The sequence below is a fragment of the Danio rerio genome, chromosome 25 (genome assembly GCF_049306965.1).
Source record: "Danio rerio strain Tuebingen ecotype United States chromosome 25, GRCz12tu, whole genome shotgun sequence".
NCBI lineage: Eukaryota > Metazoa > Chordata > Actinopteri > Cypriniformes > Danionidae > Danio > Danio rerio.
Genome location: NC_133200.1, coordinates 22,010,839 through 22,030,711, shown reverse-complemented (window position 1 = coordinate 22,030,711; position 19,873 = coordinate 22,010,839). Strand labels below are relative to the sequence as shown.

The window sequence follows — 19,873 nt, the reverse complement described above, 5'->3', positions numbered from 1 at the left end:
ATTAACATCCTGTTTGTTGCACATTAGTATATGTGAGGTGGCAAACTTTTCAAGATGGGAGGTGACCATGGTGGCCATTTTGAAGTCTGCCAACTTGGATCCAACTTTTGTTTTTTTCAACAGGAAGACATGTGACACATCAAACTTATTGGGAATTAAACAAGAAAAGCAATGGTGTGCTTAGTTTTAATGTAACTTTATTCTTTCATGAGTTATTTACAAGTTTCTGACCACTTGTGTTCAATGTGCTGCCCATTGTGTTGGTTTGTCAATGCAATCCTCTACTCCCACTATTCACACACTGATAGCAACACCGCAGGAGAAATGCCAGCACAGGCTTCCAGTGTCCATAGTTTCAGGTGCTGCACATCTTGCATCTTCAATGTTTTCACTTTTTGAAACGCAACACTCCAAGCTATCGCTTAAACGTACATGAGTTATAAAGAAAACTGCCTTATTCATGCAGTCTTTTTTATTTAATGTTGTCAACATCACGGAATGAGCGACGATGAAATGAACAAAGGTCAATTTGTTTTTACCTTTGTTAAAATGCACGCACAGTATCTTGTTTATTTCTGTGGGTGTTCGGTCATTCCTCTGTGACATTTGAGCTGCCAGTACAGCACAGTAAGGTTTTGTTTGTTTGTACATCTGTTCTGTATTTCTGACCTCTGCTAACACTCCGTTTACACACTGTATACCATAAAAAAATCATTCCAGTAAGGTTTGTTTGCAAGTTATATTAAAACAACATCCAGTTTCTAAAATGCTTTTTCTGTCTAATCCATCTGTGCATCCCTTATCACAATATAGTATCGTAAAGAATCTTGTTTTTCTTATACTCAATTATTTTTTGCCCTAGACGTAAATGGTGCTCACTCGGCCCCAACATCGGAAAAGCAGAGTCCCATGGTGGCCCAGAAGCACAGCCCACAGACCCAGTCCAGCCCGGCAACCCAGCAGAGCCCTACCATGGCACATCCCAGCCCTCCAGCCCCTCACCCCAGCCCAGCCACCACACAGCCCAGCCCACTACTGGTAGACCAGAGTCCTGGAGCTCCACACGGCAGCCCTCCGCTCATTCAGGGCAGTGTGTCTGTGAGTCAGGCCGGCCTGGAGAGCATGCAGACAGGCTCAGCCATGACTCAGGCTGCTCCGGTTCTGGATCCAGGCATGACGGGGATTCAAACCACTATCATTGGATCAGTGCCGGTGCCGGTGCCTCCACAACTCTATCTTCATGACACCAGGTATATATTATATATATATATTTATTATTGATTCTGTAATCTCTGAATTTTACGTAAAATCAAGCAAATGTAGCAAAATTTTGAAGAGCTCACAATTTTTTGACATTTCTGCAGATCTCCCACATATTTTGGGCAGTCAGGATAATGATCAAAATCCTGGTTTTACATTCAAAAACATTATACTACTTGTGAATAGTTTGTGCTCATCTACTGTGCAGAGCCTCATTTTGTCAACACACTCTTCAATGCCTGTATGATCTAGGCTAACTTGAGCTTAAACGTCTTTATACTGTAAATATGTTAAATGAACTGGAGCGGATTCGAACGCAGATTTTATTCGGTATAGTCAAAGCAGGCAAAGGTCATAACAGGAGCAGACTACAATGTCAGGGGTAACTAGCAAAGGTAATTAGCAAAGGTTGAGGAATTCAGAAGACAGTACAAAACAAAACAAGCAAACCAGGCAGGAACAGGGAACAAGAAACACACTCAGAAGTGTTCATGCAAGAAACAACAAGACTTTAGAAGGATAGGGAGTGACTGGGTGCTTTAAATAGAGCAGATGATTGTGAATAGGTGCTGTGGTAACCAGTGCATTGGTCCAGCGAAGTGTTATCGGGTGTTAGATGCAAAAGATGATGGTAAGTGTAGTCCTGGTGAGTGGCAGAGGTGATGTGTGGATTGCCCTCCAGTATGTCTTGTGGGCTCTTCAGTTGTTGACTGTGACTCACTTACACACACACACACACACACACACATAATATTGCACAAACAACATAGACGATTTAGCATTTATTTTTAAACAATTGGTTTCAAACATTGTCAACTCACAAATTTTATCAAATATGATAAAAATGTGTAAATATGTTTATATTTTTAAAGTAAAACAATCAAATAAATGCATCAAATTTAGCCACAAAAACAAAATTTGCCACTCCTTATTTTAGTCATAAGAATCTTGGATTTTTTGGGGTCAAAATCCTGGAGGGACTGTTATCTATTCATCAACTTGAATATTTGTGATGTGATCTATAAAAATCCATTACATTGTGAAACGTTGCAGATTGTATGTTTTGATAACGTACAAACTATATGAAAGCTGATTTCACATCCTTTGATGCTTTTTCCTAGCTTTTCATTTACAAAAGTTATGTTTATATAATTTAAATAAATATATGGGTATTTTTTGTAATAAGCAACTGATTTCATCCCATGAATGGGAAACTAAATAAAAACTGAATCTTTAATAGCTACTTGTATCCAACAAAGGTATTAGTAAACGTATTTAACAAATAAATACTAGTAATTCGTAGGAAACATTTCATGAATGAGTACTAGTATCTTTTGTAGTTGGATTTCTGAAAAATGTGTTTTGACCACAGTGTCAGACTGATACGCAAAACACACTTGCAGCCAATCAGCAGTAAGGGATGTGTCTATCTGTAGCGGAGATATCATAATGGTACAAGGTCCTGTTGGGTTATGAGCATGTTTGTTTTGTTGCTTTCAAATAACATCATCATTTGGTAAAAATCTTAAAGAAATTGGTATTTTCTTTAACAAACAACTGATTTTAACTCAATAGAAAACTGAATCTCGATGACAGATCTCCATAGACGTCAATGGCAAAATTTCGAAAAGTGTTAGTAGATATAGTCATACGTAAAATACTGCAAGTACTATTAATGAATGAATAATTAATAGCATCTATTTAATAGCTACTAGTGTCTAACAAAAGTATTAGTAAACATATCTAAAGAATAAATTCTAGTAATTCATAAGTAACAACAATTCATGAGTACTTATATCCAGTAAATAAGAACTGGTATCTAGTGAATACTACTAAAGATGCTGGTATCTAAATAAAAAGCACTATTAATAGGTACCGGTATTTAATGGCTTCTTGCGGTAAAGATGCATTTTCATTGGTCTAATCAGAAGTGGAGGAAACTAAATTCATGCGTAAACAGTGTTTGAAACTTTTTGAGCTTTTCCACTTTTGTCACATTAAGAGATAGTCGTAAGCCCATGAGGTTCATTGGATTGTTTTCATGTGGTTGAATGCATTCAAACAGCTTCTCTGCCTACTGACCTCATTCTTAATCATTACAGGACATATTGTTGAAGCGCATTGGCCAGATGGGATTTCAACTGGTTTGAAGATGTAAAAAAAAAAAAAATAAGCAAATGTTCTTTAGCCAGATGCAAAATCCTTTTGTTGTAGTTTTGCATTTATCAGAGCAGAAACAAAAGCTCTCTGTTGCAAAGACTGCAATAATAAAGAACTATGCTACCCCAGTCAAATCTTAGAATATCATGTCATGTGAAAAACTTAGTTCACCCAAACATGAAAATTTTGTCTTTACTTGTTTCAAGCCTTTGAGTTTTTTTCTTCTGATAAACACAAAAGGAGATATTTTGTAAAATGTTGGAAACCTGTAACCATTGACTCTTATGGTATGTTTGTTTTTTTACTATGGAAGGCAGCAGGATTTTAGCTTTCTTCAGAACATCTTCTGTGTTTAACAGAAGAAAGAACTCATAAAGGTTTGACACCACTCGAGGGTGAAAAAATAGTGAGTGCATTTAAATTTTTGGGTGAACTATTCCTTTAAATAAATGCCTAAAATCCAACACTTACTTAATTGTCAGCAAATAGAAAGTACACTCACCGGCCAGTTTATTAGGTACATAACTGCTTGTTAATACAATTTTCTTATCAGCCGATCACATGGTAGCAACTCAATGCATTTAGTATTGTAGACATGCCGAGCATCAGAATGGGGAAAAAAGCTGATTTAAGTCACTTTTAACGTGGCGTGGTTGTTGGTGCCAGACGGGCTGGTCTGAGTATTTCAGAAACTGCTGATCTACTGGGATTTTTACGCTCAACCATCTCTAGGGTTTACAGAGAAGGGTCAGAAAAGGAGAAAATATCCAGTGAGCGGCAGTTCTGTGGGTGCAAATGCCTTGTTGATGGCAGAGGAGAGGTCAGAGGAGAATAGCCAGACTGGTTCGAGCTGATACAAAGGCAACAGTAACTCAAATAACCACTCATTACAATTGAGGTCTGCAGAAGAGCTTCTCTGAACACACAACACGTCAAACCTTGAGGCGGAAGGGCTACAGCAGCAGAAGACCACACTGGGTGCCACTCCTGTCATCTAAGAACAGGAAACTGAGGCTACAATTCACACAGGCTCACCAAAATTGAACAATAGAAGATTGAAAACATTGCCTGGTCTAATGAGTCTCAATTTCTTCTGCAACATTCGGATGGCAGGGTCAGAAATTGGCATCAACAACATGAAAGCATGAATCCTTGTATCAACAGTTCAGGCTGGTGGTGGTGGTGTAATGGTGTGGGGGATATTTTCTTGGCACCTTATGGGCCCATTAGCACCAATTAAACATCGTGTCAACGCTACAGCCTACTTGAGTATTGTTGCTGACCATGTCCATCTCTTTATGACCACAGTGTACCCATCTTCTGATGGCTACTTCCAGCAGAATAACGTGCGGTGTCATAAAGCGTGAATCATCTCAGAATGGTTTCTTGAACATGACAATGAGTTCACTGTACCTAAATGGCCTCTACAGTGATCAGATCTCTATCCAATAGTGCACCTCTTGGATGTGGTGAAACGGGAGATTTGCACCCTGAATGTGCAGCTGACAAATCTGCAGAAACTGCATGATGCTATCATGTCAATGTAGACTAAAATCTGTGAGGAATATTAGGATTAAGGCAAAAGGGGGTCGTACAAAAAGCATCGTAATAGAAGGTGTACCTAATAAAGTGGCCGGTGAGTGTATATATGACTATTAAATGGAATTTAAACAATGTATATAGTCAACCTGCATTTATTTATTTCTTTGTCAGTATTATTAAACTTTCAGCACATTTGATCGCATTTATTTATATTACATAAGAAAAAAAAACTAAGTCTTTTTTATGGCATTCATATTTTAGTATACATTACACGAGTGGTATAAGAAATATCAGTCAGACATGCTCTCTTTAGACTGACCGGTCTAAGCTTCTCATTTTATTCCATTTCTTTTCCCTCTTGTGACCACATGTGTTTAAGGGCTTCTCTTAGGTAGTCTTTGGACTCAAGCAAACAGCCTTGAGCAGCCTGGTATAATGCTCCGAGCGCCTGCTGTCCTTCTCTTTCAACAGCCCCACTAACATCACTTAACACTTCACCATAAATTTTTTATTTACCTCCTCAATAATACACACTTCTCCTCCCAGGCTGGGTTTGCACATATTTTCTTTTCCCCCTAAGCTCAAATGTATGCATTGTGAAAGATGGAAAAAGAGACTTGATAAATTCGGCCCATAAGCGAAGCCCCATTCACATGCTCACAGAGAGAGAGAGAGAAAGGTCACCGCTGGACACAGAACGAACAAAACAGGTTGTTTTTATAGTACATGAGATATAATGGTGAGCTTAGGTGGTTTAATATTGAGTTGTTTTTGGTCATTTACAGTAGTGTTTCCCAACTCTGTTTCTGGAGGCACACCAACAGTACATATTTTGGATGTCTGACTCATCTGAACCATTCATTTTAGGTTTCCGAGTCTCTTCTAATGTTCTGATGATTTGATTCAGGTGGGTTTGAATACAGATATATAGACTAGATATATCACATACAGACCCTGAGCATACGTCATTACCAACGCCATATTTGTACAGTGCTCCCAGGACAAAAATCATTCAACTGCACTTGTCAGTAATAAAGCCAATCTGAAGATGCTGAATTGTTGCTGTGTATGTGTGTAGTAATGAGCAAACAAAGAAAACAAAGCATAAAGGCAGAACAATTTATAGGTAAGATTTGGCTTTTTATGTTTTTGTATGTCACAAACTTTTGTGCTTAACAAGTAGCGTTATAGATGATAATACAATCACTTATTAGACTGACCATAAGGCAAAGTAGCACCAGACTCGCACTAAATTCTAGGCTTATGCTAGTTTTGTTGAATAAAATCAGCAAACAATGTAAAAAAAACAATAACGACAAGATGCTGTGGTGCCAGAAACTTGTATTATTATCTGCTAAGTGACGTAACAGCTAGTTTTTGAAGTAACCTAACGTTATAAGGGTGCCTGATAACATAGGCATAGCCTCAGTGTGCATACTGTCCCCCCTAAATTATTGAATGTTACAAATATTATATACCATTTTGATCAGAAAGATGGATATGCACACAAACAAATCTCTTATTCCGTTAGCATTAAAAGTGGAAGTGAGAGAGGGGGTGTGTTTCAGGACATGGATTAGATCAAATTTAACATATCAATGGCTCCAAATGGCCAGTCTTCCACTACACGTTGGTCCCACATTCATTTCAAAGGAGCGCTACCCTGTACCAAAATGGCAGCTCTATTGACGCATTCCTTTCAAAAGACAACAACAGCGTAGGTGAAGTCTAATGTAATCATCTATGGTGTTTGAATAGGAAGATGTTGAATATGTGTACTGTAAACACTGATTTACAGTACAATGAACTCCACTAATAATGGTGGTCTTGCTAAATATGAGTAAAGAATGCTGTGGACAATTATTTTCAACTTAATTGTTTTATGTTTAATCCACTTACATTTGTAAAAGAAAAAAGAAAAAAAAGTCAACTCAATTTCTTCATGTTTACCCAACAAAAATCTATTGCGTTGAACCAAGCATTTTTACAGTGTCGGTCACCTGGAGTTAAATACGCAAAGCAAGTATATTGATATAGCACATTTCATACACAATAGTAATTCAAAGTGCTTTACATAAACAAGAAGAAAAGAAACAAGAAAATAAAAATGATTAATAGATTTAAAAATGATTAAAATCAGATAAAAACAGATTAAATTGTTAAAACAGATTATAAAAGAATGAAACAGAAAAGAAAGACATGCTTTTCACAGGATGTCTGATAATATTTTTTCTTATACAAACATTCTTATTTGTTTTATTTCAGCTAAAACAAAAGCAGTTTTAATTTTGTAAACACCATTTTAAGGTCAAAATTTGTAGCTCCTTTCAGCAATATATTTTTCGATAGTCTACAGAACAAACCATCGTTATACAATAACTTGCCTAATTCCCCTAACCTGCCCAGTTAATCAAATTAACCTAGTTAAGCCTTTAAATGTCCCTTTAAGCTGTATAGAAGTGTCTTGAAAAATATCTAATCAAATATTATTTTCCGTCATCATAGCAAAGATCAAATGAATCTGTTATCAGAAATGAGTTATTAAAACTATTATGATTAGAAATGTGTTGAAAAAAAATCTTCTCTCCGATAAACAGAAATTCGGGGCTGGGGGGAATAAAAAGGTGGGCTAGTAATTCTGACATCAACTGTAAATAGTTGACTATTGACTATTTTTGAACCAATTCAGCCAATCTCCAGCTCTGACAGGAGCATGTTTAGCTTAGCTTAGCATAAATCATTGTATTAGGTTAGACCGTAAGCATCTCGCTTTGAAAAAATAAAAACAAAAATTGATAATTTACCCATCTAAAGTATGTAGTTACATCGTGCTATTTTCTAGGTCAGTATAAGTAGGAACTATAGTCTCATTCTGGCGTAAACCTAAAAGTTTAGCTTATCGCATAGATATTGCAAGTGTTTATGGTTTACAATTACAACTATTGGTTAATTCATACAGTTTGTTTAGCTTTATGAAACAGTAGGTCATGCTTGATAAATGTCCTGTGCCTAGTCAACCAGGTGTACTGAAAATGTTATATGTCTACACAATGTGCTCATATGAATTCTTAGGGGTGCCAATAATTGTGGCACACATATATTTTACAAAGATATTTGTTTTTGTGACAAAAGTGTGCTGGGTTTGGATTTTGTTTTATTCTCAATTAGAGTGAGAAGACAGATTTTTTCTTAAAGGTCCCATGAAGTGCTTTGAAATATGCTTTTTTATTTGAAGTTTAAAACCAAAACACGAAGAAAGGGTGGGTCTGAGTAGCTCCTCCCCTTTTTTTAAACAGCCAATAGCATTTTGTTTTAATTACAGCTCTGCCAGTTGATCAAATAAAAAGCAAATGAGAAGCGTCTTATAGGGGGTGGGGCATGTCACACACTAGAGAGCATTTGATTGGTTATGATTTGATGACAATCTGAAGTATGAGGTGAATAAAACCATTTATCCATTTTGCAGGAAGTGACACTACAGCTTCATGCTTTACATGTTTATATCAGCTTTATATCTCCTAAATGCGAATTTTGACACTGTTTTGGAGCACACTAGCTTATACGTATCTTAAAAGCTAACAGTAATGATACTAACATCTACAAAACTTTATTTTAATTTCATAGGACCTTTGAAATTATGAGGAATTATCAAAAGGTTAAATGAGAAATACGCAGCCTTTACACAGCTTTCTTTTTCATATTTAGCAAGGGTATTAGTGTAGGGCACTGCAGTTTGCTGAATAATCGCTTAACTTGACTTTGTTGTTGGTGTCTGCAGGTCGGAGGTAAAGGCCAGGCAGGATGTTAAACCTGATATTTGCCAAGCTGCTTACACAGACTACAGACAGCCGCCAGTGGACTACAGACATCCCCCTGTGGCAGATTACAGACAGCCCCCGACCATGGAGTATAGACACCCGCCTGCGCTCATCGACTACAGACAACACTCCATCGCTGACTACAGGCCACAGGTCACACACAACAACATTACATATTTACAGCTGCTATAAACACATCTGTGTTGTATGAAAGCCTATATAAATGTGTTTTTAGACAGTTTCTGACAATATAATAACTTTGTATTAAAATATTCTTCACTTTTTCCATGTTTTTTTTTTGTTACTGCCTTATTTTTGAAATTGTTGCAAATGTATTAAAAATAAAAAAAAACCTGAAAAATCACATGTACATAAGTATTCACAGCTTTTGCTTTAAATTGAGCTCAGGTACATCCTGTTTCCATTGTTCATTCTTGAGATGTTACAGCACCTTAATTGGAGTTCACCTGTGGTAAATTCAGTTGATTGGATATGATTTGAAACTGCATACACCTGTCTATATAAGGGCCCAGGGTTGACAGTGCATGTCAAAGCACAAGATTAGATTAGATAGATTCAACTTTATTGTCATTACACATGTACAAGTACAATGCAACGAAATGCAGTTTAGGTATAACCAGCAGTGCAATAGCAGCAAGTGCAGGATACAGGAATAAGTTATAAAGTGCAGTTATAGAAAACTATGGTGATATTTACAGATGGGATGGATGTACTATGAACATTATATACAGGTTGGATAAGCTATGAACAGATTTACAATATATGGATATATGTGCAGGTTGCTATTAATAATCAGTAGTGTGCAGATAGATAAACATGATTACAAGTGTATATGTTACAATATATGAATATATGTACAGGGATAGATGAACATGATTACAAGTGTATATGTAACAATATATGAATATATGTACAGGTTGCTATTAATAGTCAGTAGTATGCAGATAAATAAGCATGATTACAGTGTATATGTATAGTGGGTGTGTACATAATTACAAATGCCCATATGCAGTGGGTATGTACAGTTCAATAAGTAAACAGCTCAATGTGGTGCAGTGAATGTGCAAATGTTAAACAGTGCAGTTATTGCGAGGAGTTTAAGTTAGAGGAAAGTGGGGGGTGTATTGGGGGGGGCAAAAGAGTCAGTGGGGGGCAAAAGAGTCAGTGTGGGGCAGAGTTCAGGAGGGAGACAGCTCTGGGGAAAAAGCTGTTCCTCAGTCTGCTGGTTTTTGTCCGGGGGAGCCTGAAGCGCCTGCCGGAGGGCAGGAGAGAAAACTGTCTGTGAGCAGGGTGAAAGGTGTCCTTCAGAATACTGAGTGCTCGGTGCAAACAGTGTTTCTTCTGGATGTCCTCTATGGCTGGCAGTGTGGTCCCTGTGATGCGTTGGGCAGTTTTCACCACCCGCTGCAGTGCCTTACGCTCAGCAACAGAGCAGCTTCCATACCAGACTGTGACACAGTTTGTCAGGATGCTCTCTATTGTGCAGCGGTAGAAGTTCACCAGGACGGCTGATGAAAGCTGGTTCTTCTTCAGTTGCCTTAAGAAGAATAGGCGCTGATGAGCCTTCTTGATCAGGCTGGAGGTGTTGGTGGTCCAGGAAAGGTCCTTTGAGATGTGGGTCCCCAGGAACTTAAAGGATGAGACAGGCTCAACGGCCATCCCACTGATGTGGATGGGATCATGTGAGTCTGTTCGTCACTTTCTGAAGTCCACAATGAGCTCCTTGGTCTTTTTGGTGTTAAGGAGCAGATTATTGTCGGTGCACCAAGTGGCCAGATGCTGTATCTCCTCCCTGTAGGCCGTCTCATTGTTGCTGATTAGACCAATCACTGTGGTGTCATCTGCAAATTTGATGATGGTGTTGGATCTATTAACAGGCCTACAGTCAACAGTAAAAAGGGAGTAGAGGAAGGGGCTCAGCACACAGCCCTGTGGTACACCAGTGTTGAGTGTGACAAACCAAGCATGAAGACAAAGGAATTGTCTGTAGGCCTCAGAGACAGAATTGTCTTGAGGCACAAGGCTGGGGAAGGTTACAGAACAATTTCTGCTGCTAAGAAAGTTCCAATGAGCACAGTGGCCCCCATCATCCGTCAGTGGAAGATGTTTGGAATCACCAGGACTCTTCCTAGAGCTGGCCGGCCATCTAAGCTGAGTGATCGGGGAGAAGGGCCTTAGTCAAGGAGGTGAACAATAACCCGATGGTCACTCTGTTTGAGCTTCAGCGTTCATCTTTGGAGAGAGGAGACATTACAGAAGGACAACCATCTGTGTACAAACCATACTTGTATGGTACAGTGGCCAGACAGAAGCCCCTCCTTAGTAAAGGGCGCATAGCAGCACACTTGGAATTTGCCAAAAGGCATCTGAAACTAAATTCTTGAGTCTGATGGGACTAAAATTGAACTCTTTGGAGTGAATGCCAGACGTTTGTAGAAAACCAGGCACCGCTCATCACCAGACTAACACTATCCCTATAGTGAAGCATGGTAGTGGCAGCATTATGCTGTGGGGATGAGTTTCAGCAGCAGAGCTGGAAGACTAGTCAGGATAGAGGGAAATATGAATGCAGCAATGTACAGAGTCCTAAATGAAAACCTGCTTCAGAGTGTTCCTGACCTCAGACTGGGGCGACCGTTCCTCTTCCAGCAGGATAATGACCCAAAGCACACTGCCAAAATATTGATGGAGTGGCTTCACAACAACTCCTGTGAATCCTGTGATCCTTGAGTGGCCCAGTCAGAGCCCAGACCTAAATCTTATTAAACTTCTCTGGAGAGATCTTCCCATCCAACCTGATAGAGCTTAAGAGAAACTGCAAAGAGGAATGGGTACAAATTCCCAAGGACAGGTGTGCCAAGCTTGTGGCATCATATTCAAAAAGACTTGAGGCTGTAATGGCTGCCAAAGGTGCATCAACAAAGTATTGAGTAAAGGCTGTGAATACTTATGTACATGTGATTTTTCAGCTTTTTTATTTTGAATAAATTTGCAACAATTTCAAAAAAATCCTCCATTGGTTCCATGTGACGTCACACAGTGGTGCAGTCGCCATTATTGTGGACGGACTGTACTATGCTGTCAATCTGCTGTGGTGCAAAAATAGCTGAATTATGTTGCTTCAGTAGCTCCTTAACTACTTTTCATTACAGTAATGTGTCCTGATGTAATTGAGGTCTAGTTTTTGTGATAATATGATAATGATTGTCTATTGTTAACCCTTTGTGGAAACAATATAAACAGCAAGGCTTGACTTTCTATATTACTGAATTTAAGCACACTGTTTTTTTAGAATCACGGGTAAACAAATAAAATAGCCCTTTAAATTTTAAATGTCTTCTTATTTGTATGACCTAAAATTATGGCGTATGCTGATACTAGAAAAATCCATCCAATATACAAACATGTATAGTTCAGTGCTGGATTATAATTTAATTTTAGTTCATAGGCACGACAAACAGTAGTGAAGCCATAAATAAATGTACAGAAAAGGAAGTTGAGAGGAGCAAAAGGAACAAAACACAGTTTAAGGTATCTTCAGAAACATCATAATCAGTATTTCTTTGTTCTTGTGCAAAATATTGATTTCATTTAGTCTCATTTAAATGCGCTGTGGTTGTGTGACCACATCTGACACAAATATGTCGGTGAACATAGCTTAAATTAGGTTTTTGGTCCCTATGAATATGCCTTTTTTAATAAAAATATTTAGAACTTATTTTTGGTCATTTAAATATGAAAAAAATCATATTAAATGTATATTGTATAAAGGCTCAATAAAAGTCAACTCCGGGGGTTTTATTGAGAAGCAGCAGTGCCAGACATTTATTTACACTTTTTACATTTCTTTTTCCAGGACTATGACTATTTCACTGTGGAACTGGAGAAAAGTGTGAAGGGATTTGGCTTCAGTATCCGCGGAGGAAGGGAATATAAGATGGACCTGTTTGTGTTGAGACTGGCTGAGGATGGACCTGCAGTCCGCAACGGCAGAATGAGGGTGAGAAAAGCCCTTTCAGACGCATCAATCCGAGATGAAACTGTTCCCATTGAGTATCACACTAAAATAATATTAAGATTTAGTTGGAATGTATTTTAGTCTAGTTTCTGATGACAATGTGATTGGGGTCTGCATGATTTTCTTAAAATAAATATGTGCTTTAAATCAATGATCATGTATTCTGTATAACAAAATGACAGTATAAAATTAGGATCATAAAAAAAGCGATTTGCTAATGACCCTGTTATAGCTGTTTAAATACAAACGTTCACCTTTTTAAAATAATTATTGATCTAGGCAGTTTAGAGATTTATACAATATTACACTGGACTGGTTTTGTTGATGTTTAACAAAATACCTAGGACTATACTTTACTGAATAATTTAATGGACAACAGAAATAATGGAGGCAAAGCTGTTCAGAATAAAGATATCTAACATATAAAAGTCATAAATTCCGACTGAGGACAGTTGAATATACTGGCAAGTTGATTATTCGTGTATATATATATATATATATATATATATATATATATATATATATATATATATATATATATATATATATATATACATATATATATATATATATATATATATATATATATATATATATATATATATATATATATATATATATATATATATACATATATACACACACACAGTTAAAGTCAGAATTATTAGCCCCCCTGAATTATTAGCACCCCTGTTTTTTTTTTTTCACCAATTTCTGTTTAATGGAGGGAAGATTGTTTCAGCACATTTCTAAGCATAATAGTTTTAAAAACTTATTTATAATAATCTATTTTACTTTTGTAATGATGACAGTAAATAATATTTCACTAGATATTTTTCAAGACACTTCTACACAGCTTAAAGTGACATTTAAAGGCTTAACTAGGTTAATAAGATGAACTAGGCAAGTTAGGGTATTTAGGCAAGTTATTGTATAACGATGGTTTGTTCTGTTGATCATTGAAAAAAAATTTGCTTAAAGGGGCTAATTATTTTGTCCCAAAAATGTTTTTAGAAAAATTAATAACTGCTTTTAATCTAGCTGAAATAAAACAAATAAGACTTTCTCCAGAATAAAAAATAGTATAACATAGTAAAATAGTTTGGTAAACTATTTGACAACATTTTTTTTTTTTGGAACATAAAAAAGTGTGGCTATAATATTGATCCGACAAGATAATCCAGTAAAAATTTGTTCACAAATTAGCATTTGTGAGCTGAGAGATGCATAAGCATTGATTTTCTGCTGTGACTTGGGCTTGAATCTTAAACTGAACTTAAATTGAAGTTTGCAGCATTAAGGCCCAATCCCAATTCTACCTCTTAGCCCTTCTCTTTACCCCTACCCCTTGTTTTGCACGTTTATGTGAAGGGGGTAGGGGTGTCCCAATTTGTTACATCTCTAAAATGTAATATTTATACCTCATAATTAAATAGAAAATCAGACAAATAACTGCAAAAAGGGGGAGTTTTTCAGAACAAAAAATAACCACACATTTCTATAAGCTACTGTAGCTACAGGCCTGATAGTGTAATGTTAAAAGAATTTTTATTAACGGATATAAAGAGAGAGTTTAATAAAGACTTCTGTTTATTTTAGCCATAGTGAAAATGAAACCGGTCTCGTATATCAGTAGTAATAAAAGATGGAGCACAGGCTTTTCTGACAAATTGTTTCAACCGAAATTGCACAAACTACTCTGAGAGATTAGGAAAACTGGGAGAGATCATGTACTTTTACATTCAGCTGTTTATTCTGCATTTAGTTTTCAGGGCGTATTATCCAGTCATCAGTCTGCTATATCGTAAGACTGTGCATTAAAACGGGGGGAAAAAGCACAAGCATTAACGGCATTATCATGATGGACTCATTCAATAGTGAACTTGAGTTAAGGTCAGTAGGGAAAGTGAGTCTTCACTTATGTGTGTACACACCTTATTCTTGCATGGGAAATTGCCCTGCGCTGTTTTGGCGCTGCTACGTCTGAACACAGCTACAGCCTCTCACATGTAAGCAGGGAAAGGCACAGCCAATAAGTGTTCAAATGTGTTTCACGGTGGTGTGACTCAAGGAGACACGATATTTAACACTTTCGACATATCTGCGTTAATATAGACAGCACAATTTTTAAAGTCAATTATATTATTGGTGGGGACATTTCAATTGTTGGTGGATATTGGTCCATGCTAAATCTACGCCCTTGGGAGAAACTGTAGTGTAAGGTGACATGAATTTAAACTGTAAGTCTATTTGAGCAGAAGTGACAAACTACAAGCTTTACATGTTTCTATCAATTTTATATCTTCTATATGTAAATTTTGTCACTGTTATGAAGCACACTAGCTTATAGATATCTTAAAAATGAACAATACTGAAACTAAAAAACTTATTTTAGTTTCATGGGACCTTTAAAAACAGATGGTAGCATAGCAATTTCCATGTTTTTTATTTCTATTCTAGTGCCATCAAGTGGCCAAACTCGGCTATTTTTCTACTCGTTCCTTATATTGAGCTCATTCACGTGCGCCAATTTTGATAGAAATATCAAATTCGGTTCAAGAGCTTTAGCCATTTTAGTAAAATATTGCTATAGAATAAATAATTATATATCTATGAAATCTCAATCTAATTTTTAAAATACATTTTGAATATATAAATTAAAAAACAGGCATATGTTTTGTTCATCTTAAGCAAAAGATTACAATAAATGAGATATAACACACTTGAATTCTCGACTACTAGTTTAGGAGTTCTTTGTGATTTTATACTTGTTTACTGTAGCGCCACCATTAGGCAGATCAGGGAGATATTGTGTGGTCAAATGAGAGACCCATTTATAATGAGTCAGGGACGTAACACTTGAACTTAATTCTAGGCCATCAGAGTCAGGTCTGAAACAATAAACAATTGTCAGTGGTGGGACGGTTCACAGAATTCTTAGTTCGGTTCATATAACGGTTTTGTAGTTACTGTTTTCAGATTCATTCGGTTATTGTAAAAAAAAAAAAACTAAAGCAAAACGTAACACTTCTATACATCGGCATAAAATACATAGCTTTATAAGTAGGCCCACACGGAATCTGCGCGCAGAATTCCGTAGATTTTTCGCAAAATTCCGCAGATTTTCAGCTGAATTCCGCAGATTTCCTCAGATTTTAATCCCATCATTAATTCTGTTTATTTACTTGTGTAAATGTGTGTAAATCTGTATATATATCAGTTTTTTTTATTAATTAAAGTAATATTATTGACTAAGATAAAAAATGTTCAATGTACAATGCAGTTTGTACAGTCCTATTTTCTGCAGATTTTTTCCAAAATTCTCTGGAGAAATAGCAAAAAACGTCCACAGATTCCATCTGGTCCTGTTTATTAGCTACCATTTACAGTATGTAAAAAGGATAAAAACTTGATCTTATTAATATGCTCATTATTTTAAATAAACATGTGTAACTTCTGGAGAAATGTAATGTGTACTTTCACTTTAGACTCAGACTTAAATGACTGTTAAACGTGTGTAGTCTGACGTTGTTACATGCATTCAGCCTGTGTTCTAGCGCAAGAACGTATATTTTTTTTAAAAATTAGCATTTGTGAGCTGAGAGATGCATAAGCATTGATTTTCTGCTGTGACTTGGGCTTGAATCTTAAACTGAACTTAAATTGAAGTTTGCAGCATTAAGGCCCAATCCCAATTCTACCTCTTAGCCCTTCTCTTTACCCCTACCCCTTGTTTTGCACGTTCATGTGAAGGGGTAGGGGTGTCCCAATTCTCTTTATCTTGAAGGCGAAGGGCTAAGGGGAAGGGGTAGATAGAGAGATTTTTCAGGACCACACTCAAAACCAAGGGCTAAGAAAATTTCATTGTTATGAATTTTTACGACATACAAGCACATGTTTTAATATGTTCTTAACCATGTTCGTGTTTTACCGTCATGCTTTAAAAAAACCGTTAAAATAAAAACTGCTAAATTTCGCAATCTATAATCCTTAATCATAACTCCTGTACAGCTGTCCCACAACATACCATCGAATGCCCTGTCAGAAAAGTCTAGTGGCTGGGCTTTTTACAGCGTCTGCTATGATGTTAATGTTGTTTTCGTGTGTTTACATTTATTAATATGGCCCTTATGTTAAATGTACAGTATAGTTACGATCTTATTGCCACATTAGATCGTTATAATAACATAATATCGCTACCTTCAGTGATTTCCTGAAGATAAATACCCCAAAATAACGCAACTGGAATAAGTACAGCAGTCCAACGACTGATCTCATATAAAGCAAGATATCCCAATGACATATGATGACGTGTGCAGGTGCTGTAGTGGTGTCCCAATTCTTACGGGTAAATTTTGAAGCCCTACCCCTTCACACTTTGTTTGAAGGACCAAGGGGAAGGGGTACAAAAATAGAACTGGGATTGGGCCTAATTGTAAAAGAAACACTGTAAACTCTAGAGAACTGAACAAAAGTTAAACTATGATAATAGCACATAGTAACATTTTAACAAACTGCTTCAGAGGCTGGTTATGTATTGCGTCCATTACACGTACAAGTTTGTTATTTGTTAGGGGTAGTTAGAAGGTAGAGATCTGTGCCCTAGCAGTAGAGCTTTGTCTAGTAACACCGCTGGCTCTGACAGATCACTTTACTGCAGATTGTTGATGTTTGAAAAATCACAATGACAAATAGCCAATACCATTTTTACATCAAATAAATGTGAGAAAAAAAAATCTCCAAACATTTGAAGTGTTGTGTGTTCTTTGTTCTAATTGGTCAGTTAATATGTTATTACAGGGTATCTGTGGGGTCTTAAAATATCTTAAATTTCCAAAAAAAAACTCCAATATTAAGCCTTGAAAAGTCTTAAATTCACTGAAATATTGTCTTGTAGGTTTTAAACCATTTTAAACTGGTCTTAATTTTCTTTTGTTTATATAAAGCTACCCAATCAATCCAACACGCATCTAATCACTGATACATCTCAATAAAACTTCTAGCAAAATTATTTTAGTTGTGTTGAAAAAAATTATATACAACTAGGGTCTGCTTGCTTTGTATAACTAATTAGAATTAGTTTATTGATGGGTCAAGTATTTTTTTAGGCTGGGCCATATAAACAAACCCTTAGCATTCAGCCCATTATAAGTCTGAAATTCCATTCTTCGAGGTCTTAATGTCTTAAAAAGTCTTAAATTGGACTTGGTGAAACCTGCAGAAACGCTGTATTAAAACCTTTAAGGCTATGCAAGATCCTGATGCTGAATAAATGTCTTCTGCCCGCAGGTTGGAGATCAGATTATTGAAATTAACGGTGAGAGTACGAGAGACATGAGTCACGCTCGTGCCATTGAGCTCATCAAGGCTGGCGGTCGTCGGGTACGTCTGCTGTTGAAAAGGGGCACAGGACAGGTGCCAGAATATGGTGAGTACTACGATACACGCAGCCAAAAGTTGAGCCGTTCAATAGAAATATCAGGTTTTATAGACATTAGAAGCTTTTTAGAATATAGAATTGATCATGTTTTACAACTAAAAACCTGCTGATTTTGGTTGAAATAAGAGAATGAATGCTCATAAATGTGTTTATAGGACAATTACTCAAGCGGTGCACTGTGTTCTTGACAGGTTGCTTTAGCTGTTAAAAGCTTGAAAGCCTTTAATGACTCTCTGTCTCAATTAAACCTTTCAGTGGACTTTCATCCAAGGCTCCGATATACTGCAGCAGAAATCAAAGAATAAACTTGTATGACATCATACAAAGTTCAAAGTTTCATACAAGTGTGCCCAAAGCAAAATCTGATAAATGCCTTTCAGCAACTACTGGTTGATGACAATGTGTGGGTGTGCCTCTGAAGCTCCGCCTTCTTTGAGGTGGACATTTCTTTTTTTTTTTGGTTCATTTCTTCAGTTCAGTCCACCGAGGTCTCTTTTTAGCATCTAGCATGTCTGACAGTGATGTAAGATTATATAGAAAATATATATGCAAAATAGTGCAAAATCATGTTATTTTAAAGAAAAGTCACAGCATCATGTTTTCATTATTGGTGGTGGCCAAAAGCCAATAAATCAATGGTTATTATATCATCTTTTAGAGAATGGCCCTCCCTGATGGTTTGGATACCCTATTCCATCTATGGGCCATTCTTCAACTACGGGCATTTTTACCCTTGTGAAGTTGAGTAAAAAAACTTGTTCAAAATTACCGTAACACAGCCTCATAAGTTTAAACAATTTGTCTAGTTTTAAGATCTGTAAGAGGACAAACTTAGACAAGAAGAAAAACATTTTTTCCATTGTGAACTGAACAAATGTCAATTCCACCACATCTCAATATACAGCTTATTTCAAAATGAAATGAATTATGGCAGTCAAACATTGTCTAAGATCATTTTTGTATCTAGTTTTACCAATCTTACCACAATACATATAATAATTATACATTTGCCAATTAAATAAATAAGTTGTATGCTGAATTGTACACCTGTCACACTCTAAAATGTATTATTAATTTGCTTAAGAGCTTATTAGAAAATAAATCAACTGAATTTGTATATTGAAAAGAGCATGAACTTATACATTGTGAATACACTTTTAATGTGTGATGAGAACCTTTTAAATATATATTTTTTTAAATGTGTGTGGTGATGGAAATGACTGGTGGAAATGACATTTCAACAGTTTATTTTGAAAAAAGGAAAAATAGCTTCACTGATTAGCTTTGAATTGATACTAGCCTTTCATGTATAAAAGAAACTCCTATTTACCTTAATTTATTTTGGTTTTTAAAAACGTCTTTGAAGGTACAACAGGTTTGGAAATGATGTAGAATTCATGTATTTCCTTATCAAGCAACATTTACTTTGTGTTGTTGATAGAAATAAAAATGTCCTTCCTCTTGAACATTCACTATTCATTTTCATAGAAACCAACTAAATAATCTTACACAAAGTTTTTAAAGTGACATTACAGTGTTGTTGTGGAAATAACACTGATACTGTGCGACAGCTATATTTTTTATAAAAAATAATCTTGATAATAGACCTTTTTT

The 19,873-nt window shown here is 36.3% G+C and overlaps 1 protein-coding gene across 27 annotated transcripts in view; it reads left to right on the top strand.

The window, feature by feature from the left end:
* Positions 1-19,873, top strand: part of magi2b (membrane associated guanylate kinase, WW and PDZ domain containing 2b) — a 235,921-nt gene that overhangs the window by 200,949 nt on the left and 15,099 nt on the right. For 20 of the 27 annotated variants that reach the window (XM_073943139.1, XM_073943138.1, XM_073943137.1 and 17 more), the window contains 4 exons: positions 863-1,250; positions 8,741-8,933; positions 12,658-12,801; positions 18,109-18,247. The exons of 3 other annotated variants lie outside the window; for them this stretch is intronic. In XM_073943139.1, coding sequence (XP_073799240.1) covers positions 863-1,250; positions 8,741-8,933; positions 12,658-12,801; positions 18,109-18,247 — 864 coding nt within the window. Of the gene's footprint in view, positions 1-862; positions 1,251-8,740; positions 8,934-12,657; positions 12,802-18,108; positions 18,248-18,514; positions 18,578-19,873 lie in introns of those variants that run through there. 4 more of the 27 variants (XM_073943136.1, XM_073943133.1, XM_073943132.1 and 1 more) reach the window with 1 other exon arrangement.